The 24,333-nt window shown below is 43.8% G+C and overlaps 1 protein-coding gene across 3 annotated transcripts in view; it reads right to left on the reverse strand.

Annotated features, from left to right (window-relative positions):
* Positions 1-24,333, reverse strand: part of LOC124551125 (caspase-1-like) — a 148,872-nt gene that overhangs the window by 22,523 nt on the left and 102,016 nt on the right. For all 3 annotated transcript variants that reach the window (XM_047126094.1, XM_047126088.1, XM_047126080.1), the window contains 2 exons: positions 11,989-12,167; positions 802-943 (listed from right to left, as the gene is read on the reverse strand). In XM_047126094.1, coding sequence (XP_046982050.1) covers positions 802-943; positions 11,989-12,167 — 321 coding nt within the window. The remainder of the gene's footprint in view (positions 1-801; positions 944-11,988; positions 12,168-24,333) is intronic.

The raw sequence follows: 24,333 nt of genomic DNA on the forward strand, positions 1-24,333 counted from the left end.
TGGTAACCTAGCTTTTCGGTAATGATTTCGTGCAACAAACTTCGTGAAATTTGTGGAAACTCATAGAGAGTTCCGTTATTGTGAAATTACGGATTTCACGGACCGCGGCATCGACTTTTTCGACAAGTTCGGCAGTCACTATGCTGGGTCTTCCACTTCGCTCTTCGTCGTGAACGTTAGTTCAGCCATTTTTAAATTTTATGACCCACTGACGCACTCCACCTTCAGTGATTATGTTGTCCCCATACACTTCACAAAGCTGCCGATAGATTTCTATCGGTGTACAGTTTTTTGCAGTCAGAAACCTTATTACAGCACGCACTTCACACTTCGTGGCATTTTCAATTAACACTGACATTTCAAACTGTCACAGTAACTCAACAGAGTACAGAACGAACCTCTCCCTAGCACGGCAGGATGCCGACTGAGCGGCGGAATGCCATGACACCAAGATGGCCGCGCTAGCCCCGCCCCTAACGGACACAAACGAAAACGTAATGTACTTTGTGGATAGCCCTCGTATGTTACCCTCCTGATTTGCCACTCCCAAAGATTTGCAATGATTCGATGTACAAATGCTGCTGAACAAAGTTGTTGTGGGAGTTCATGAATGTGTTTTTACCTGTTCAAATTCTCAGCAGTACAGACGCAAAAAAATTTTTTAACTTCTATCATTCGCGTAGCATTTATAGATGGGCAGAATTGAGCTGCATAGAATAGACGTATGTTTGGTAAACTGATTACTCTTAATAAAAATTAAAAAAAAGAACAGATGTTCTGGTAGTTGACATTGTACCACACCTTCGAATGTGGAGTAGGCGATGAGGAAGTCAGCGAACGATGGCACCTGGAAGCTGGCTGGGATAACTGCAGCAGCATCTGTTGAGTCACCGATGCAGTTTCGGACAATGGCGCCAGGGTCCCTGGTTCGACCTTTGCACGCCTGCAATAAACAGATCGTATCTCAACCATGTATCTACATCTGTATGTATTACCTGGACAACACTGTAAAGTGGTTGACAGAGGGTACTTAGCCACAATAGAAGAAACGTTCAAGAGTGGGATTTAAGTTCAAGGAGAAAGGACGTCAACGATAAGATTCGCTGATGTCAATGCTGTCCTCAATGAAAGTGAAGAAGAATTACACGATCTGCTGAATGGAATGAACAGTCTAAATGAGTCCAGAATTTGTATTGAGAGCATATCGAAGAAAGACGAAAGTAATGAGAAGTAGCAGAAATGAGAGCAGTGAGAAACTTAACATCAGGGTCGATGATCACGAAGTAGATGAAGTTAAGGAATTCTGCTACCTTGGAGCAAACTAACCCATGACGGACAGAGCAAAGAGAATATAAGAAACAGATTAGAACTGGCAAAAAGGGCCATCCTGGGCAAGAAAAGACTGCTAATATCAAACAAATGTCAAAATTTCAGGAAAAAAATTCTGAAAATTTACGTTGGGAGGACGGCATTGTATGGTAGTGAAACATCGGCTGTGGGAAAATCAGAACAGAAAGGAATCGAAACGTTTGATATGTGATGCTAGAGAAGACTGTTGAAAATTAGGTTGACTGATAATGTATGCAATATGAGGATCTGCACAGAATCGGTGAGGAGAGGAATAGATGGAAAACACTACGAAAAAGAAGAGATGACAGAGGGATAGAAAAACAATTAAAATCGCTCAAAAGAGGAAAGGCCGCTGGACCTGATGGGATACCAGTTCGATTTTACACAGAGTACGCGAAGGAACTTGCCCCCCTTCTTGCAGCGGTGTACCGTAAGTCTCTAGAAGAGCGCAGCGTTCCAAAGGATTGGAAAAGGGCACAGGTCACCCCCGTTTTGAAGAAGGGACGTGGAATAAATGTGCAGAACTATAGACCTATATCTCTAACGTCGATCAGTTGTAGATTTTTGGAACACGTATTATGTTCGAGTATAATGACTTTTCTGGAGACTAGAAATCTACTCTGTAGGAATCAGCATGGGTTTCGAAAAAGACGATCGTGTGAAACCCAGCTCGCGCTATTCGTCCAAGAGACTCAGAGGGCCATAGACACGGGTTCCCAGGTAGATGCCGTGTTTCTTGACTTCCGCAAGGCGTTCGATACAGTTCCCCACAGTCGTTTAATGAACAAAGTAAGAGCATATGGACTATCAGACCAATTGTGTGATTGGATTGAAGAGTTCCTAGATAACAGAACGCAGCATGTTTTTCTCAATGGAGAGAAGACTTCCGAAGTAAGAGTGATTTCAGGTGTGCCGCAGGGGAGTGTCGTAGGACCATTGCTGTTCACAATATACATAAATGACCTTGTGGATGACATCGGAAGTTCACTGAGGCTTTTTGCGGATGATGCTGTGGTATATCGAGAGGTTGTAACAATGAAAAATTGTACTGAAATGCAGGAGGATCTGCAGCGAATTGACGCATGGTGCAGGGAATGGCAACTGAATCTCAATGTACACAAGTGTAACGTGCTACGAATACATAGAAAGAAAGATCCTTTATCATTTAGCTACAATATAGCAGGTCAACAACTGGAAGCAGTTAATTCCATAAATTATCTGAGAGTACGCATTAGGAGTGATTTAAAATGGAATGATCATATAAAGTTGATCGTCGGTAAAGCGGATGCCAGACTGAGATTCATTGGAAGAATCCTAAGGAAATGCAATCCGAAAACAAAGGAAGTTGGTTACAGTACGCCTGTTCGCCCACTGCTTGAATACTGCTCAGCAGTGTGGGATCCGTACCAGATAGTGTTGATAGAAGAGATAGAGAAGATCCAACGGAGAGCAGCGCGCTTCGTTACCGGATTATTTAGCAATCGCGAAAGCGTTACGGAGATGATAGATAAACTCCAGTGGAAGACTCTGCAGGAGAGACGCTCAGTAGCTCGGTACGGGCTTTTGTTGAAGTTTTGAGAACATACCTTCACCGAGGAGTCAAGCAGTATATTGCTCCCTCCTACGTATATCTCTCAAAGAGACCATGAGGATAAAATCAGAGAGATTAGAGCCCACACAGAGGAATACTGACAATCCTCCTTTCCATGAACAATACGAGACTGGAATAGAAGAGAGAACCGATAGAGCTACTCATGGTACCATCCGCCACACACCGTCAGGTGGCTTGCGGAGTATGGTTGTAGATGTAGATATAGATGTAGACAGGGTGGCAGGACATCTGTTAAGACATCAGGGAATAACTTCCATGCTACTGGAGATAGCTGAGAGTGTAAAACCTTTAGAAGAAGAAAGAGATTGGAATCTATTCAGCAAATAATTGAGGATATGGAGTACATAATTGAGACTAAGAGATTGGCACAGTAGAGGAATTCGTGTCAATCGCATGAAACCAGTCAGAGGACTGATGACTCAAAAAAAATTCTTCATTGATCAGTCTCGCTTCGAACTGACTGTCAGCCTAGAGTGAAAGTCTGGGGAGCCACTTCACTTCATAGCAGGGCCCCGTTGGTTGTCATTCGCGGCACTCTTAAAGCACCGCGGTACGTCGACAACATTGTATGCCCCGTTTAGTTGCCGCTCGTGGAAAGCCATCCTGGGTTTACGTTTCAGCAAGTTAAAGCCCGCCCGCACACAGCAAGAGTTTCTCGTTTTTTCTTCGTGCTTGTCAAGCTCTACCTTCGCCAGCAAGATCACCAGATCCCTCCCCAATTCAGAACACAATCTGACACGTTATCCCTTATGTGGACAACCAACAACTCTATCAATGAACGTCAATGTGCCGGCCGGGGTGGCCGAGAGGTTCTAGGCGCTGTAGTCTGGAACCGCGCGACTGCTACGGTCGAGAGTTCGAATCTTGCCTCGGGAATGGGTGTGTGTGATGTCCTTAGATTAGTTAGGTTTAAGTAGTCCTAGGTTCTAGAGGACTGATGACCTCAGAAGTTAAGTCCCATAGTGCTCAGAGCCATTTTGAACGCCAAGGCAAATAACTGCTTGTAGGAGGTTCAGAGCGGGACCAACGCACTTTATTATCGCACATGATTCAGCATCTGTTGGTTTAGAAATGTGGACGCAACATTGCTTTCATCACAAATAAAGGTTTGCAAAAAAAAACTTTACTTAGCGGTCCCTGTATTTCCTTACCGCTAGAATGCAGACGGTGCGGGATTCTGGTTATAGATGTAAACACAAGAATATTTTTCTTCTTTGCACATAACAATACCTTGTTTAAGTTTCTTATTTTGCCTCAGCACATATTTTTGCAATTAATCATTTTATTCGTTTGTGCTACATATTGTCGTAGTCATTTTAAAGGAAAATTATTTTATTCGTTTTGTATTCTCTTTTGGTTTGGGACAAGCTGGCTACTATAATGAGGGAAAGGCAGTGGACTGGAAAACCAGAAGACTTATAAACTCATTATATCTTAATGAAAAAGTTTCAGTTAAAGTGAGAGGAGAAAGTACAAACTGGATCAGACTAGGAAAAGGAGTAAGACAAGGATGCTGTTTATCACCTACTCTTTTCAACCTCTACTTGGAAAATATGATTGACCAATGCTCATTAGATGACAAAGGAGTAGAAATTGGAGGAAGAAGAGTAGGGTGTTTGAGCTTTGCTGATGACGTGGTCCTTCTAGCCACAGGATTTGGTGGACACCATTGCAACTAACGGAAAAAAATATGGAATGAAAATTAACACAAATAAAACATAAGTATTGGCACTAGAAGGAAATAAGGAAATAAAAATTATGCTGAATGGAGAAACACTAGAACAGGTGAAAAATTTTGAGTATCTTGCAAGCAGGATAGACACCGACTGGAAGTGCACCACAGAAATTAAAACAACGATAGTAATGGCAATAGAGGCGTTTTATAAGAAAAGGAGAATCTTCTGCAGCGGCCTGGACAGAGAACTCAGAAAGAGACTCATAAAATGTCTTGTATGGCGTGCTTTTCTATATGGCGCTGAAACATGGACTATGAGGAAAAAAGACAGAGAAAGGCTGGAGGCTTTTGAGATCTGGACATGGCGGAAGATGGAAAGAATAAGTTGAATGGACAGAGTAAAAAATGAGGAGGTACTGAGAAGAGTGGGAGAGAAAAGACAGTTACTAGATGTAATAAAGAAAAGAAAAAGAAATTGGATTGGGCATATATTAAGAAAGAATGACGGACTGATAAAAACAGTTTTAGAAGGTTATGTAGAAGAGAAAAGGAAGCGAGGAAGGAAGAGATTCCAGATACTGGATGACATGATGGACGGTACAACATACAGCAGCCTTAAGAAGAAAGCAATGGATCGCAGAAAATGGAGAGGCAAAGGACCTGCTAATATAGCAGATAACTGATGATGATGATTCTCTTTTATAATGTCCTTGCCTTTAGACTACGTACAATTTTTTTCTATTTAAGACCCGAAAATGTATGTCACACTGTTGTATTACCGCTTCAGTTACGTGTTTCATACGGCTGAGCGATTATCGCATTCCTCCATCTATATACTACCTCAGTTGTGCCCTCCTTGACGACCAGCCATTCCGATTCAAAATTAGACTACCCACGCCAGGGCAGGTCCTTCAGCTTTACTGCCACAGACGTGTTTCTTCTTAACATCAGTGTTCCCCACCAAGGTTATTAAATATGTTTTTCAATGTAATTTTGCCGTGTGTCTGTTTTTTACATTTTATGGCAACTGTTTTTAACTGAAAGTGAAGGAAGTCATGTGTCGTATGTACAAAAATTTCCATTTTATTTTCGCCTTAAAATTTTTCTAATTCATTGTGTATATCTCACATTTATGTTTATTATTCTTTCATCTTATTTACATTTTCTTCTCGAGGCGTTGACATGGGGAAGGGAGTAACTCATGAAGGCAAATTTGAGAGGAGAAGCAAAACACTGGTTTGACATTATGAAAAATGAAGTTGTATTTACCAAATGGTTATATATTTACAGAAAGCTGCACATTTTATAAGAAATATAATTATGGTGTACAAATATTGTGGTGAAATGCGCGATATTTGACCTCCATGTAGTCCAAAATCACCAAGAAGTTTTTTTTTTAATTCTAGCTGAATTTACCCTTTTTCAAAATTTCGTGCTCCCCCCACGGTTACATTTCATTGTATGAATCTTTTATTCGTACAATGGACAGCTTATCCCTCACAATTCTATTCCAAGAAGCAGAACTGACCTTAACTAGTTCTGCATGCAATAATATACCGCATGCCGAGGTGAAATCATAGAAATGTTCCTCCGACATCTTAACAACATTGAATGGCTGTAAATGCTGCGCTCCTCTAATCATATCAGCTATTTTGTGAGGAGTCATTGGTTGTGAAATCTTCTTTGTCTTCTCTATTATTCCGAAATCTGGGAGACAAGGCATCTACGAATACTCCGATACTAGAAGTCACAAATTGACATTTTCAACCATGCTGTTGTCCACTGAGTAGGTTAAATCCGTCAAAACCATCCAATTTTTATTTTGCCCCGCGCATTTCGCACACCACACGGTCAGAGATACGTGAATGAAACAAGTTTGGGAGTCATTTTGTCGTTCTAACAACTCCTAGTAACGTTACTATCGAATGAATAACACAGTAATGAACGGTTGGTTACAGAGTAAACGCTGGTATCTCTGTGGCTTCTTGACTTACTTCCAAACCCACGCCAGCTCACTTGGTGTTACAAGTGCCATCTCGCATCGTTCGTAAGAACGTAACGGCTGACAACTTCGACAGTCTGCTTCTTCTGTGCCACTGGCGACATGTCTCACTACCTTTTCGATAATAAATCTGAAAAATGATTTGTTTTGACTTAGTACTTTTCCCACGTCAGTACCTCAAATATTAATAATAAAGGAAAAAAATGTTTAAAACACTATTGAAGATTTCATTCATTCTGAAGGAGATATCTCTAGTGGTACTGAAACCTGGACAAGGCCTATTACGAATGAACATCATTCAACCAATTGGCTGTATACACTGAATAGGCAGAAGATGACGACCACCTACCTAGTAGCTGTATGTCCACCTTTGGCATGGATGAGAGCAGCGATTAGTCGCTACAGTGCAGCCTTGGTAGGTCTCTGGAGAGGGTTGGCACCACATTTACACATACAAATCACCTAATTCCCGTAAATTCCGGGGAGATGGAGGATGGGCACGGACACGACGTTCAGTCACATCCCAGACGGATTCCTACGGCGAGTTGGAGGCCAGCACATCACTTGGAGTTCATCAATGTCTTTCTCGAACCGATCCATCACACTCCTGCCCTTGTGGCATGGCGCATTATCTTGTTGAAAAATGCCATTGCCTTCGGGAAACAAGATCATCTTGAAGGGGTGTACGTGGTCTGAGTTCAGTGTACGATACTGCTTGGCCGTCATGGTGCCTTGCAAAGCTCCACTGGACCAATGGATGCCCATGTGAACGTTCCCCAGAGCATAATGGAGCCGCCGCCAGTCTGTCTCCGTCCCACAGTACAGGTGTGAAGTAGCTGTTCTCCTGGGAGACGACGGATTCGCGCCCTCCCATCGGCTTCATGAAGAAGGTATTTGAGCAGTAGTAAAATTTGCTGTTTTGAAGAGCGCGCCGCAGCGCGTAGTGTGAAGCAGTCGCCTTCCGTTTCTGGCGGTGGCGCCGCTGTGGCAATCGCAGCTTTGGTGTGTGCCTCTGGTGGGAAAAGGGAAAAGTTGCCTGTTCACGTGCATTTAAGGGGCGCTATGAGCTCGGTAGAGGCCCCCTCCCTCCTCGTGAGCGGCTTCCCCCTCCTACTCACCCCACCACTCTTGTGCCCCCTTTCAGTGTCTCTGCACTCCCTCCTGCCCTGTCTTCCCTCTTCATCTCCCGCCCCACGTGTCTCCTGCCTCTTCGTGTACCCACTGATGCCCTTCCACTCTTCATCCTGCTGCCCCTTGCTCTCCCCTCCTTTTTCATCCTCTCTGACCTTTCCCTTGGCAGGTTCCACCTGGCAGTTTTATATTCTTCCTTGTGTGTGCTCCAAGTGGGTTTTAAGTTTGTTGTTCTGGTGTGTTTTTAATACTGTGGCCGACTTTTAACCTGTGCATGTCCATTCAGTGTCTTCTATGTGTTTTAAGAGTCGCCACCTGTGTTTTTTAACTTTCTGGTGACTTTTTTAACTGTCCTTAATGACCATCTCCATGTCAGTCTATTTTTACCTCCATTTTCCCCTATTAGTCTGTTTTAAGTTCCCCTTTTTTATCGCCTTATGTATGTAACATTTTATTCTTATTTTAAGTTGTCATGTCACTCGGCTGAAGAGTGGCGAATTGTGCCGCTGACAGCCCTCCCCTGCCCATATGGAGCAGGGGAATGAAATCACAACAAAGAAACAAAAAAAAAAAAAAAAAAACTCGGTAGAGGGGCAGTCTCTCAGTCTCGACGAGTCTGGTCAGTTGGTCATCCGGCTCAGTGTGTGGCAGTTAGTGTCTGTCTGTCGTTTGGAGTTCTAGTATGTTGTCATCTGGATCAAACTTTAAATCTGGCACTAGGAGGGGGGCAAGTCTGGGCAGTTGGTCAGCCGTGTCAGTGTGGCCCAGTCAGTGTCTATCTGTCGTCCGGTATGCTAGCATGTGTTAGGTCGCCAGTCTGCTCGAGTTTGCTCAGGCAATGGGCATTGGCGGTTGGATCGATCGATTGGTCGGTCGCGTACAGAGACACGAGATGACTTGTCCGCCTGGAGCGTCGGCGCATGTGAGGTCGCCACGTGAGTCCAGTGGCCGCGCCGTATATCGAGCCGTAGGGGTTTCGCGGCCGTCACGAGAGCGACAGGGGCTAACCTACGACATCAGTCTGGCCGGTACGAGTTGCAACGCCGTGAGACAGGAGATCGGCACACCTTCCTGCGTCCGTTGAAGCGGCTGGCAGCGGACGGTTCGGGAGAATGTTTGTGGGTGCTGCGCCAGGTCTTCGCTATACATCGCCGTTTATTAGAAGTTAACTGATATATTGTTTCATTTACTTGTAAAATTCTACTTGTGTTCTTGGTCAGTCTCTCGTCCCCAGCTTGCTTGTTTGCCTCTCGTCAGCATTTGTTAGGCAGTTAGTGTCTGTCTGTCGGTCTGCCGTACGTTAATAACTGCCTCTGTCATGTTTGTCAGATTCGGTGTCATCGATATTATTGCTTAAAGGCCGAATTCTTGAAATATGTTTCTATCTTGTTTATCATCTTGCGAGGTGGTATATGCGTAATGTAGAGCATGTTGTACATTTTATGTAAGTCTGCATTTTATGCGTTTTATTTAAATAGTCATTTTAGATTATAAGCTTGCCACCCTTCCACCGTAATAGTCCTAAAAGAATTTTAAAAAATTGCACTTTCGGTGGCAAATAATTCGAGGGTTGTACCATTTCCATTCCTCTTACGGGGTGCATAGTTTACATGTTTGTATGAGTTGTTAAAATTATTGTTTAAAGTAATCTGGTGTGTTGCAGATTTGCACCAGTGTACTCTTTCAGAGGTTGTTGTGAGCTGTCATGACTACGGCCGTGTTGAGAGGGAGCAGGCAAGTTTCTCAGCCCAAAGGCTCCTATTGTTAATATTGTTCTTGCCTCAAAATAAAACTGTAACTTGATATTTCGAGGGTGCTTTTCTGCTTATAATTTTAAGTCCGTTTTGAAAAGTCCTTTAGGAATAAAAATTCACATTCGTTAAATTGTGACTTGATATTTCGAGTGTGCTTTTCTGCTTATTATTTTAAAGCTGTTTCGAAAATGCTTTTAGCAATAAAATTCACATTTGTTAAATTGTGACTTGATATTTCGAGTGTGCTTTTCTGCTTATAATTTTAAGTTTGTTTTGAAAAGGCCTTTAGGAATAAAATTCACATTTGTTAAATTGTGACTTGATATTTCAAGTGTGCTTTTCTGCTTATAACTTTAAATTTGTCTTGAAAAGCTTTTAGGAATAAATTCACATCTGTTAAAGGTGCATTTTCCATCAGTTGCTTAATGGTAACTACTTCCACGCTCACCTAGTGTGATTAAATGTGTCACTGTTCATGATGAATCGCCAGTAAATAAAGTAATTCCTTAAGAAAAGATTTTGAAAGTAAAATTACGGTTCAGTATCTGGATTCATCTGACCACGCAACGCTCTGCCACTGCGCCAATGGCCAGTGCTGATGTCACGTGCCAATTTTAGTCGTAGTTGCCGATGTTGAGGTGTCAACATTGGCACATGCATGAGTTGTCGGCAATGGGCGCCCATCGTTAGCAGCGTTTTCAGACACACTTGTACTCCATCCAGCATTAAAGTCTGATGTCAGTTACGCCGTAGTTCGCCTCCTGTCCTGTTTTACCAGTCTGTCCAGCCTACGACGTCCGACATCTGTAATGAGGGGTGGCCGCCCAACCCGACGACGCTTGGATGTGGTTGCACCCTAGTTTGGCCACGTGTGGAAGACACTCAGCACAGCACTCCTCGAACACCCGAAAAGTCGTGCCGTTTTCAAAATGGTCGTGCCAAGCCTCCGCGCCATCATGATCTGCCCTCTATCAAACTAAGATAGAAGGCCTGCCTTCCCCATTTCTGCACACGGGCAGCATGCTCACTGATACTACACTACTGGCCATTAAAATTGCTACACCAAGAAGAAATGCAGATGATAAATGGGTATTCATTGAACAAATATATTATACTAGAACTGACACGTGATTACATTTTCACGCAATTTGGGTGCATAGATCCTGAGAAATCAGTACCCAGTACAACCACCTCTGGCCGTAATAACGGCCTTGATACGCCTGAGCAGTGAGTCAAACAGAGCTTGGACGGCGTGTACAGGTACAGCTGCCCATGCAGCTTCAACACGATACCACAGTTCATCAAGAATAGTGCCTGGTGTATTGTGACAAGCCAGTTGCTCGACCACCATTGTTCAGACGTTTTCAATTGGTGAGAGATCTGGAGAACGTGCTGGCCAGGGCAGCAGTCGAACATTTTCTGTATCCACAAAGGCTCGTACAGGACCTGAAACATACGGTCGTGCATTATCCTGCTGAAATGTAGGGTTTCGCAGGGATCGAATGAAGGGTAGAGCCACGGGTCGTAACACATCTGAAATGTAACGTCCCCTGTTCAAAGTGCCGTCAATGCGAACAAGAGGTGACCGAGACGTGTAACCAATGGCACCCAATACCATCACGCCAGGTGATGCGCCAGAATGGCGATGACGAATGCACGCTTCCAATGTGCGTTCACCGCGATGTCGCCAAACACGGATGCGACCATCATGATGCTGTAAGCAGAACCTGGATTCATCCGAAAAAAATGACGTTTTGCCGTTCGTGCACCCAGGTTCGTCCGAACTGTTCGTGCAGATGGTTGTTGTCTTGCAAACGTTCTCATGTGTTGACTCAGGGATCGAGACGTGGCTGCACGATCCGTTACAGCCATGAAGATAAGATGCCTGTCATCTCGACTGCTAGTGATACGAGGCCGTTGGGATCCAGCGAACAGCAATGTCGCGATACGATAAACCGCACTCGCGATAGGCTACAATCCGATCTTTATGGAAGCCGGAAACCTGATGGTACGCATTTCTCCTCCTTACACGAGGCATCACGACAACGTTTCACCAGGCAGCGCCGGTCAACTGCTGTTTGTGTATCAGAACTCGGTTGGAAAGTTTCCTCATGTCAGCACGTTGTAGGCGTCGCCACTGGCGCCAACCTTGTGTGAATGCTCTGAATAGCTAATCGTTTGTATATCACAGCATCTTCTTCCTGTCGCTTAAATTTCTCGTCTGTTGCACGTCATCTTCGTGGTGTAGCAATTTTAATGGTCAGTAGTGTAAATGCGCCGTGCGTGTGTCTGATTAACAGTAATTCCTCGCTAGGTGGCGCTGCTATCACCTGGACGGGTTTATATCGATAGTAGGTCGGTGGCCATAACGTTCCTGGCTTATCAGTGTACATTATTTACTGAAAATATTGTTTGTAGTATGACATAAATAATGGAAGTAAACGGAGGTGACGGGCCAGCCTACCTGAATGAAGAAGAGCTTGGGCTTGCCAGCGAGAGTGGGACAGCTGGTGGCTATGAAGGGCTCCCACAGCGTCCTGGCGTCGTACTCCCTGTCCTTCGCATCCAGCCTGCCGCCGCGCTCGCCGTGCGTCAGCACGATCACCGCCAGGCAGTCGTGCTCGCTGTGGTCCTGTTGAGCCACTGCAACCATGTAACGACCACACTGTCACAACCGGTGCCTCACACAATGGCTTACTCTATTTTTATTTGCGGTTGGTATACAAGGCTACGCAGCTAAGCTCTTCACCTGTTTGTTCCTGAAGATACCGTAATAATGTTTTCAAACGACTAAGAGTCCTCTCTAAATGACGTACAATGCCATTCCATAAATGTATTAATTACAATTTCTCGTTTTGAAACAGGAGTATACTACAGGGTGTCCGAAAAGACTTTCCCTGATTACATAAATTGATAACTCAGGCTAGAAGTAAGATACAAATATGAAACTTGTGTCGAATTGTTTATAGCTATCAAAGTTTTTGTTCTGTTTTAGGTTCGCAGTACGTAAGTAGTGGATGAGGTGCAGTGCCCAAGAAGCCATGTTAACCAATCAGGAGAAGGCACAGTGTGTTCTGTGGTACCATGAGACAAGATCACCAACCACAGTGCAGAGACACTTCCAGACAACATTTGGAAGGAATCCACCTGATGTCAAGAGCATTAAAGCCTGGTATGAGAAGTTCAAGAACACAGGATCGGTTGCTGACCTTCCGAGGTCTGGTCGACCAAGAACCTCAGCAGACAGAGGCAGTTTTTTCTGCGAAGTCCGAAGAAATCGGTGCGCAGGGCCTCACGTGAATTACAGATGCCAAAAGGCTCTCTCCATGACGTTTTACACAAACGTTTATTGTTTCGTGCATACAAAGTGCAAATCGTTCAGGCCTTGTTGCCCAATGACAGTACACGTCGATATGACTTTGCGGTCGAAATGCTATCACGTATTGAGGACGATGTTCGTTATCTCAGACGAATTGCCTTTTCCGACGAAGCGACCTTTTTTGTCAGTGGAGTAGTGAATCGCCATAATGTGCGCATTTGGGGTTCGCAACCCCCTGGCGATGTCATGGAGTGCAGCAGAGGCAGTCCAAAGGTGAATGTTTGGTGCGCGCTATTACACGATCGAATTGTCGGGCCATTCTTCTTCGCTAAGGCTAGCATCACATCTGCAGTGTATCTGGATATGTTGCAACAGTATGCTGTTCCTCAGCTGCTTCAGTATCACCCCATGTCTTGCTTCAGCAAAACGGTGCACCGCTTCATTGGGGTTTGGACGTCCGTGCCTATCTCGATATGACCTTTCCCGGGCGATGGATTGGTCGTGATGCGTCAGCGGTTTGGCCTCCACGTTCTCCTGACATAATCCGATTAGACTTCTTTTTATGGAGTTATGTCAAAGACAAGGTCTACCGAACACGTTTACCCGATGTTGAAACCCTGCGGCAACGGATAACCACAGTCTTTGAATCGATCCCTCCTGTGATCTTGGCTAATGTGTGGACGGAAATTGAATATCGCCTAAATGTGCTACGTGTTACCAAGAGTGCTCGCGTGGAAGTTTACTGATGTGTGAAAAAACCTTTGATAGTTTGTAAACAATTAGACACCAGTTTCATATTTGTGTCTTACTTCTAGCTTGAGTTATCAGTTAATGTATTCAGGGAAAGACTTTTCGGACACCCTGTATTTTCTGTAGCTAGTACCGTAGTTCTAAACGACACATTTGACGGCGTTCCACTTCCCAAAATCTGACGACTAGTTTACATAAATGCTGCCGGCAAGGTGAACGAAAGACAGCGTTTTATTGGTAGAAGACTTAGAAGATGCAACATATCTTCTAAATAGACTGCCTACACTACGCTTGTCCGTCCTCTTTATGAGTATTACTGCGTGGTGTGGGATACTTAACAGGTAAGATTAACGGAGTGCGTCGAGAAAGTTCAAAGAAGGCCAGCACGTTTTGTATTATCGAGAAGTAGGTCAGAGAGTGTCACTGACATGATACAGGGTGGACAGCATAACAACAAAGGCGTTTCTATTTGCGGCAAGGAACTCCTCACGAAATTTAAATCGTCAACATTCTCTTCCGAATCGGAAAATACAGTCCTGGAAATGGAAAAAAGAACACATTGACACCGGTGTGTCAGACCCACCATACTTGCTCCGGACACTGCGAGAGGGCTGTACAAGCAATGATCACACGCACGGCACAGCGGACACACCAGGAACCGCGGTGTTGGCCGTCGAATGGCGCTAGCTGCGCAGCATTTGTGCACCGCCGCCGTCAGTGTCAGCCAGTTTGCCGTGGCATACGGAGCTCCATCGCAGTCTTTAACACTGGTAGCATGCCGCGACAGCGTGGACGTGAACCGTATGTGCAGTTGACGGACTTTGAGCGAGGGCGTATAGTGGGCATGCGGGAGGCCGGGTGGACGTACCACCGAATTGCTCAACACGTGGGGCGTGAGGTCTCCACAGTACACCGATGTTGTCGCCAGTGGTCGGCGGAAGGTGCACGTGCCCGTCGACCTGGGACCGGACCGCAGCGACGCACGGTAGCACGCCAAGACCGTAGGATCCTACGCAGTGCCGTAGGGGACCGCACCGCCACTTCCCACCAAATTAGGGACACTGTTGCTCCTGGGGTATCGGCGAGGACCATTCGCAACCGTCTCCATGAAGCTGGGCTACGGTCCCGCACACCGTTAGGCTGTCTTCCGCTCACGCCCCAACATCGTGCAGCCCGCCTCCAGTGGTGTCGCGACAGGCGTGAATGGAGGGACGAATGGAGACGTGTCGTCTTCAGCGATGAGAGTCGCTTCTGCCTTGGTGCCAATGATGGTCGTATGCGTGTTTGGCGCCGTGCAGGTGAGCGCCACAATCAGGACTGCATACGACCGAGGTACACAGGGCCAACACCCGGCATCATGGTGTGGGGAGCGATCTCCTACACTGGCCGTACACCACTGGTGATCGTCGAGGGGACACTGAATAGTGCACGGTACATCCAAACCGTCATCGAACCCATCGTTCTACCATTCCTAGACCGGCAAGGGAACTTGCTGTTCCAACAGGACAATGCACATCCGCATGTATCGCGTGCCACCCAATGTGCTCTTGAAGGTGTAAGTCAACTACCCTGGCCAGCAAGATCTCCGAATCTGTCCCCCATTGAGCATGTTTGGGACTGGATGAAGCGTCGTCTCACGCGGTCTGCACGTCCAGCACGAACGCTGGTCCAACTGAGGCGCCAGGTGGAAATGGCATGGCAAGCCGTTCCACAGGACTACATCCAGCATCTCTACGATCGTCTCCATGGGAGAACAGCAGCCTGCATTGCTGCGAAAGGTGGATATACACTGTACTAGTGCCGACATTGTGCATGCTCTGTTGCCTGTGGCTATGTGCCTGTGGTTCTGTCAGTGTGATCATGTGATGTATCTGACCCCAGGAATGTGTCAATAAAGTTTCCCCTTCCTGGGACAATGAATTCACGGTGTTCTTATTTCAATTTCCAGGAGTGTATTTCGTCGATGCCGACCTACATAAGGAGAAATGATCATCGTAATAAAATAAGGGAAATCCTAGCTCGCACGCAAAGACATAGGAGTTAGTATTTGTAGCACGCTGTTGGAGAGTGGTATAAGAAATGTTGTTCTTATCTCAAAGCTGTAGATGGATCAAAACAAAATGTGCAGACATTCTGTGACCAAAATGGTGCTGAAACAGAGGATGACTGCCTAAAGGCCGAAATACTACATGTCTTTTTCCAAAGCAGTTTCACAGAGGAAGACTGCACTGTAGTTCCTTCTCCAGATTGTCGCACAGAAGACAAAATGGTAGATATAGAAATAGATGACAGAGGGATAGAGAAACAATTAAAATTGCTCAAAAGAGGAAAGGCCGCTGGACCTGATGGCATACTAGTTAGATTTTACACAGAGCACGCCAAGGAACTTGCCCCTCTTCTTGCAGCGGTGGATCGAAGGTCTCTAGAACAGCGCAGCGTTCCAAAAGATTGGGAAAGGCCATTGGTCATCCCCGTTTTCAAGAAGGGACGTGGAACAGATGTGCAGAACCATAGACCTATATGTCTAACGTCGACAGTTGTAGAATTTTGGAACACGTATTATGTTCGAGTATAATGACTTTTCTGGAGACTAGAAATCTACTCTGTACGAATCAGCATGGGTTTCGAAAAAGACGATCGTGTGAAACCCAGCTCGCGCTATTCGTCCACGAGACTCAGAGGGCCATAGACACGGGTTCCCAGGTTGTTGTTGTTGTGGTCTTCAGTACTGAGACTGGTTTGATGCAGCTCTCCATGCTACTCTACACTGTGCAAGCTTCTTCATCTCCCAGTACTTACTGCAACCTATGTCCTTCTGAATCTGAAGATTAGATGGGTAGATCACGTAACTAATGAGGAGGTATTGAATAGAATTGGGGAGAAGAGGAGTTTGTGGCACTACTTGACAAAAAGAAGGGACCGGTTGGTAGGACATGTTCTGAAGCATCAAGGGATCACAAATTTAGCATTGGAGGGCAGCGTGGAGGGTAAAAATCGTAGAGGGAGACCGAGAGATCAATACATTAAGCAGATTCAGAAATATGTAGGCTGCAGTAGGTACTGGAAGATGAAGAAGCTTGCACAGGATTGAGTAGCATGGAGAGCTGCATCAAACCAGTCTCAGGACTGAAGACCACAACAACAACATACCTGGACCATCCTGACATGTAATAACTGCTGTCAGAAGCGACCAGTGAAACTGAGCTACGTCTTGGGCCAGCATACAACATCAATGGAGCAGTGGGGTCAGTGGCTGTTCTATCTTCAAATATTGTGCGATGTTGGTTAGATTGGATTGGAGGACTGGGTTTACAGTAAATTATGAGAGTTACTGAGGGCATTGTCTTGGACAGTTCAGAGGAAATGCACGAGACTTTCGCAGACATGCGCCCTGTTCCATATACGAAATGTAATTTACTAGTGTTAGTGCCCCCTGTACTCAGTCATCACCTGTAATGCGCTTCAAGTGCAGAAGGTATGGGCATTACGCCAGGAGTGTGACGAGTGTACAGGTGCAAAAATCAGGGCTTGTCAAAAATTGTTACAGTAGTGATAAGGTTAAGAGTCCCTGTGTTTGTCCTATTGCGGTTGTATCAGTGGTTTAGATACAGTATGTATAAATCAAGGGCACCGGTGGTTACCAGTCAGGAACTTGTTGAAGTATAGTCATGACTATACCAAGTAGTTCAAATGAGAGCAGATGAAACATATCTGCAGTTGGATGCTTTGTAGGAGGAGGGTTTCCGTCCAGCTTATCGGTGCCCATACTAGTGCTGTTAGCCTAGTTAATCCTTTCCTGGACAGGATAGGAGACGATGCGTTAGTATTAGCGAAAATCTGTTGACAGTCGCAAAGCTACTGTTCTTGGGCTGATGAACAATTGTTATGAAGGACCAAATTATGTTTAAGAGGGGATGTGTAAACTTATGTGATGTACCACGAGGAACTGAGAAACGCTCAGACGTTTCATGTTCTAAGGGACATACATTACAGCAGCATAGAAGAAAGAATAGCTTTACGCACCAGTGTAATCAGTTAAATGGTATGTCACAGAAGCGGGGCGAATCCATCAACGATTTTACTGAGAGAATAAGAAGACTCAGTATTAATACCTGTAAGATGGATCTGAGCACTATGGGACTTAACATCTGAGGTCATCAGTCCCCTAGAACTTGGAACTACTTAAACCTAACTAACCTAAGGACATCACACACATCCATGCCCGAGGCAGGATTCGAACCTGCGACCGTAGCGGTCAGACTGAAGCACATAGAACCGCTCGGCTACAACTGCCGGCCCTGTGAGTTAAAGGAGAGTTACAACACAAATAAGATCCTTCTACAAGAAGCAGCGGACTGGGTATTAGATGCATTGCCACCCACTGTCTCAAGGAAGATAAAAACAGAATCTCTGAAAGAATTAGGTGGAGCCAATGGCACAGCAACGGATTTAGAAGAAACAGATGGCTAATCAGAGAATCATTTTTTCCGTTGACCTCAAATGCTACCATTGTAGAGTATCGGGCCACATACAATGACATTGAAACTTCCTGGCAGATTGAAACTGTGTGCCCGACCGAGACTCGAACTCGGGATCTTTACCTTTCGCGGGCAAGTGCTCTACCATCTGAGCTACCGAAGCACAACTCACGCCCGGTACACACAGCTTTACTTCTGCCAGTATCTCTTCATATCAGCGCACACTCCGCTGCAGAATGAAAATCTCATTCTGGATACAATGAGATTGTCTTTATCCACAATGTAGAAAATGTGGGAAAGCTGGACATTAAGAACAAGACTGTAGAAAAATATGGAGGATAACAGAACGTTACTAAACAGAAATAGCCAACCATTAAATGAGAATGGAAGGCCCAGGTCCACTAGGCAGCACTCTCAGTGAATGTTAGCAGAGTATTTGATGGAAGGGAAGCACAAATGCCTATCATACACAGTGGTGTACATGTCTGTATTAAGTTTGCACCCCATAGGAAAGAGGTTATTAAACCCTTCACAGTATAGATTATGTAGAATAGAGGGTAATGACGTGCATTCGGTGGGATTGGCAGTATTAAGTTTTCAGGCGGGAACAAAGCCACTTTGGAAGAATGTGGAGGTTACATATAATGCAGATGTCAGTTACAGCATATCCTTCATTGAGTTTTCTGTATAAGCACCACGCTAAAACTACTCTCTATGAAACATAGTTCTGTCTGGGGAAAGTGTTGTCAGTGACATCCTGCTTCAAGTCTCATCTTTCCAGTATAATGAACCGATAGAACTACGTGCAAAAGCATTAGTGATCAGTTCATATGATAGCATACCACAAGGTACAGGGAACTACTACAGATGAAAGTAGTAACAGATCTACCAGTAAATGTGCTATTGTAGTTGAATCACTGTTCGAAAATAATGAACTGGATAAAACACAAAAACATTTTACTTGTACTGGAGGTAGACAGTAAGCAGATAGTGCACTTCAGCATTGATGATTTCGTGAATGAAGACACAGAGTTACCTAAAGCATTGTTGGTCACCGGTTTAGATGTTCTAGATGAAGATAATCTAGACAGGATGAATTTGAAGCCTACCTATAAGATAACCATCGGCGTAACTGCATTATGCGAGAAGGTGAAACATTTAAAGGTAACGAAAAGAGTACCAACTACAGTGACGCAACACAGAATACCAGCTGGTGTGAATCACTGGTGTAGTCTGCGCCGCATCACATAATGATGGAGCCTATTAACCACCAACTGTGTAATGGCAACATTGAGGAAACTACGGTCCATGAGGTGATCCTGTAGTGGTAGTACCAAAAGAGAAAAGAGAGTGAATGAAACAAAGATGTAGGGGTTTAGCTGTGACTATAGATGCCTCAATAGTCATTCAATTACAGACATATACCCAATCCTGAATATAACAGAAATACTGGACAATTTGTGGCATTGTAGGTATATTTTCACTATAGATCTAAGGAGTGGATATCATTAGCTGAAAACAGCATCGAACCTTGAGGTCATTACCAGTGTCGGTATATGCTGTTTAACATGAAGTACGCACTAGACACATTTCAGCGTTTCATGGATGGAGTGTGGAGTGGATTAAATTTAAAGTAATGTATCGTTTATCTGGACGAGATCCTTGTGATTGCTAGAGATACAGAGGGGTGTGTACGTTGGTGTTAAAGGGAATATGCTCAGCAAACATAAACCTTAGCACAGAAAAGTGTTAGTTTGCACTGCAGGAAGTAAATTACTTAGCACATGTAGTATTATGAAAAGGATAAATTGCTACTCAACATAGAGTGGAGATGTTGAATCGCAAACAGGCACAACAAAAACCACTAAACAAGCAAGCTTTCGGCCAAACGGCCTTCTTCTGCTGAAGTAGACAACGAACACAAAGACACACACACACACACACACACACACACACACACACACACACACACACATTCACAAAAACACCTCCGTGGCCAGAGACAGTGGTCATGTGTGTATGTGTGTGTGTTTGTGAGTTGTGTGTGTGTGTGTGTGTGTGTGTGTTTGTGTGTGTGTGTGTGTGTGTGTGCGTGTTTGTGTGCGTATTTTGTCTATTTCAGAACAAGGCCTTTCGGCCGAAAACTTACTTGTTTAGCGGTCTTTTTGATGTGTGTGTCTGCAACTCAGCATCTCCACTATAAAGCGAGTAGCAATTTATCCTTTTCATAATACTGTCATTATTCTATCCTGGATTTCCCCATTTTTAGGACACCGAATTATTCATGAGAGGGTGTGGACGGATTCTAGAAGGATGAACACCATCCAGAATTTCCAGCAGTGCAGGGAGGAGAAGACTTGCATTGGTTTTTGAAGTTAGCGAAATGTAAGAGGAAATTTCTCCCAAGTTTAACAGACCTCTCGTGTTCTTATTGACAAAAGATGTAAAGTTAAACTGAACATCAAAATGCGATGCTTCATTAGAAAAGCCGAAGAAATTGCTGACTACTAGGCCGGTAATGGTATTTCTGAACTAAAAATATGATTCCATATTATGATGGGACACTAAAAATCACACACTAGACTCTATTTTAAGGAAAGAGGTAGAAGAGGATGAACATTCCATAACCTAATCAAGGCAACAATTAGACAAAGCTGAGAAGAACAATTTTCCAAAAGTAAAGGGCATGTTGAGCCTCATATATGGTGCCACATACTTCTGCTGCAGTTTGTATAAAAAAGTTTAACGTAATCACAGATCTCACAATGTTGAAATGAGTGTTTGTATTAAAGGATCCATCTAGTAGGCTCACAGACTTAGCACAGAAGCTAAGTGAATTTAGAAGTTGTTTGTAAACCTGATAAAAATTCCTGTAATGCAGGCAGCCTCAATAGGGATAATGGTGTATTATGGACAGTTCGTCGTAACATTGCAGAGTCACAGAGCGCAAGCTGCAGATGGGGATTGCAAACTATTTGGAATGCAGCTGCAGTTCATTATACATGATGGTGTATTACGCAGTATGTAAAAGCTTGGACCATGTGTTGTGGTTACAATTCCGTTGCGTGAAGAAGTACTAAATCAGGCACATGACCACATATTATCCAGTCAGGGGGACGGAGGCAAAGGACCAAGGAGTGAAGAGTAGCTCAATATCACTGGTGATGCACACATAGAAAATGTGTGAACAATTATGCTAAGAAACTGCGTGCCATGTGGACAGTGGACAGAGTTAAGCCAGCAACATATTCCAGTGCGAAAGTTACCTGCCACTAGAGGTGAGTAAACGTTTTATAATGATTGGGATGGAGAGTTCAGGACCTTCTGACCAGACACCAGGGGGGAACTGCTATCCTCTGCCGATACTAGATAACATTTGGCGCTTGGCGCTATGTGAGAATTGTTGCTGGCCTGAATCCGTAAGCTGACATGGTAGCACAGGCAATAGTGAACAACTGGCTATTAAAGTTCGGTGTTACAGAGAAGTTCATTATGAATCAGAACACCAATTTAACATCGTAATTAAGGAAGCAGTTGTGCAATTTGTTGCAGTTTGTAAGTTGAGGACATCCCCATTACATCCGCAGCCAAATGGTAGAGCAGAAAGTGTACATCAAATGATAGGGAAAATGTTAAGTCACCATGTGAATAGTCATCATAGTGACTGGGATATTTTAGTGTCGTAAGCTGTCACAGCATATAATTCTAAGTCTCGTGAAGGTACAGAGCTCTCACCAAAGTAATATATAGTAGGAACATGCCACCGCCATTTAAGGTAAACCTAAGGTTGTGAAAAATGGTGAGTCAGTGCAAATTTTCTGGAAGATATCGTAAGAGGAAAAAAAGCCAATATCAGAATCCTTGAAGGTCAGGAATGGTTGGGAAACCACAATGCAAACCACCATAGTACTGTATAGGTCAGTGGGTTATCCTGACAAGCTCATACACTGTAAAAGGAAAAATTAAGAAATTTATTATCCGGAATCAAAACGCATGTCAGGTAATTGTGATGACCTAGCCGGTGAACATTAAACAGCAGCTTTCGACACAGAAATGGTCATAGAAGCTGGAAGAATATGCCCTTCTGGGGTTCATCAGATCCAGATACATTACCACCGTTCTTTTTGTTTTCGTTTTTTTTAATATGTATGTTGTGTTCCGTTCTTTACGTCAGGTGGTGCGCTTTAATTGTGTGTACATGTGCAGTTCATCAAGCTGTATGATTTTTATGCACATATACGTGTAGTTGCACATCAAAGAAAAAGGAAAGGCATGCCGCACTAACATAAGCTAGATGCATGCTACCGTAAGTGGCAGCGCCACAAGTGTATCGAGTTTTTTGGTGTTTTATTGTGTGTATCTGTTGTGTCATATACCAAAGTAATAGAGATATGAGAATTTTGTACCAGTGATGAAGGGGTTTCTTGTTTTCTTTTTTGGATGTTAGTTTGCAGAGTATAAGGTATGGGTAGATTTCTTTTGTTATAAGTTAAGGATTATTTTGGACGATGTCATGGGATTTGGTTTATGTTCTTAGTATAGTACTTCTTGCTTTGCTTGTGTTTTACAAAGAAACTCTTGATGGAATAAAGTTTTTCATTTTTTGTGTCTGTAAAAACGCCGTTGTGGAACCCAGAAATGCTTCTTTGGAACTTAAGTGCTGCTTTGGATTGTGTCTGAAACTTTTGTGTGATACGTTAGAAGGAAGTTTATTTCTTAGCATGAATTGTTGTTACTTGAAATATTAAGGCTGGTGGACTATTGCATCCTTGGAACACGCATAGGAGTAAAGCACTATTGGTGTAAGTTAACATTTTGGCAACATAGTAGGAAGTCATTACTGACTGATGAATGAGTTATTCAGTACTTGGAGACAGTTAGACTTTGTTATTTTAAATTTTTTACTTGGAATATCGTTTACTCGTCTTGTTAGTGTAAAGAGCTAGGTTTCTGTTTTATTACTGGACGAATACGGTGAGGGTAAAGTAGGACGATGAACGATGAGTGTTTTGTGGCGTAATGATCCTGATCACAGGTGTGGCAATAGAATTTTTATTTTGAAAGCAGAAAGTGGAGAGGAAAGAGGGCACTTCGTGGTAGGCTTAGCCCACATGATTCTCGCTAACTGACGCTGAAGATTTGTCGGAAAGCCTTCTTCTGGGGTAAGAATATGGTAACAGATAATGGAGTGAATGTAAGCAAAGTAAAGAAGCCTCCAGAGACGGTGGAGATTATTCGTACCATGAAAATAGCAGTACCGGTATTCAGATGTAGCACAAACTCTTTCACGTGATACAAGAAAGCTTTTCATCTAACCTTAGTCACATATATTTAAAATACAAGACTTTACTGTGTGACCACCATGGGACAACACATTTCAGCTCTTACAAGAGTGAAGAGCATTGCTTTTTGTTGCAGTTCGACGTTACTTTACTCTCTGGAAGCCACCTGCTAATGTTATTGACTAACCTGTTAGATGGCTCTACACCTACATCCACACGATTGCTCTGCAATTCACAGTTAAGTGTCTGGCAGGAGGTTCATCGAACCACCATTAAGCTACTTCTCTGCCGTTCTATTCTAGAACAGTGCGCGAGAAAAACGAATAGTTAAATCTTTCCGTGCGACCTGTGATTTCTCTTATTTTATTATGATGATCATTTCTTCCTACGTAGGTGGGCACCAACAAAATATTTTCACACATTGAGGGGATAGGTGGTTATTGAAATTTCGTCAGAAGTTCCTACCTCAGCGAAAAACGCCTTTGTTTTAATGACAACCATTCCAATTCGTGTTTCATATCCGTAGCATTCTCTCCCCTGTTTCGTGGTAATACAAAATGACCTGCTCTTCTTTAGGTTTCTCGATGTCCTCAGTCAATCACATCTGATGCGGATCCCACACCGCACAGCAGCACTCCAGAAGAGGGCGGACAAGCGTAGTGTGAGCATCTTAGATCTTTTACATATTGTTCCCCATCTAACAATTGTGTCATCTGCAAAGGGAAAGTGTTTCGAACCATCTCTCAGGTTCAGTAGTAGATCATTGATACAATTATTTTAAGAAAACGGACTGTAACAGAACCTGTGGCAACTTTCCACTTTACATATTCAAACTTATTCCCTGTTTGTTAAACTGGAGGAGAACTTTCTGCTATCTTCTTCCCAGATCTGAGCTCTTGCCAACGTTTTTCCGTTATCCTATGATATTCCAATTTATGCAAATTCGTTTCACTACAAAGGATTAGTTAAATCAAAGACAA

This window comes from Schistocerca americana, chromosome 1, assembly GCF_021461395.2.
Source record: "Schistocerca americana isolate TAMUIC-IGC-003095 chromosome 1, iqSchAmer2.1, whole genome shotgun sequence".
NCBI lineage: Eukaryota > Metazoa > Arthropoda > Insecta > Orthoptera > Acrididae > Schistocerca > Schistocerca americana.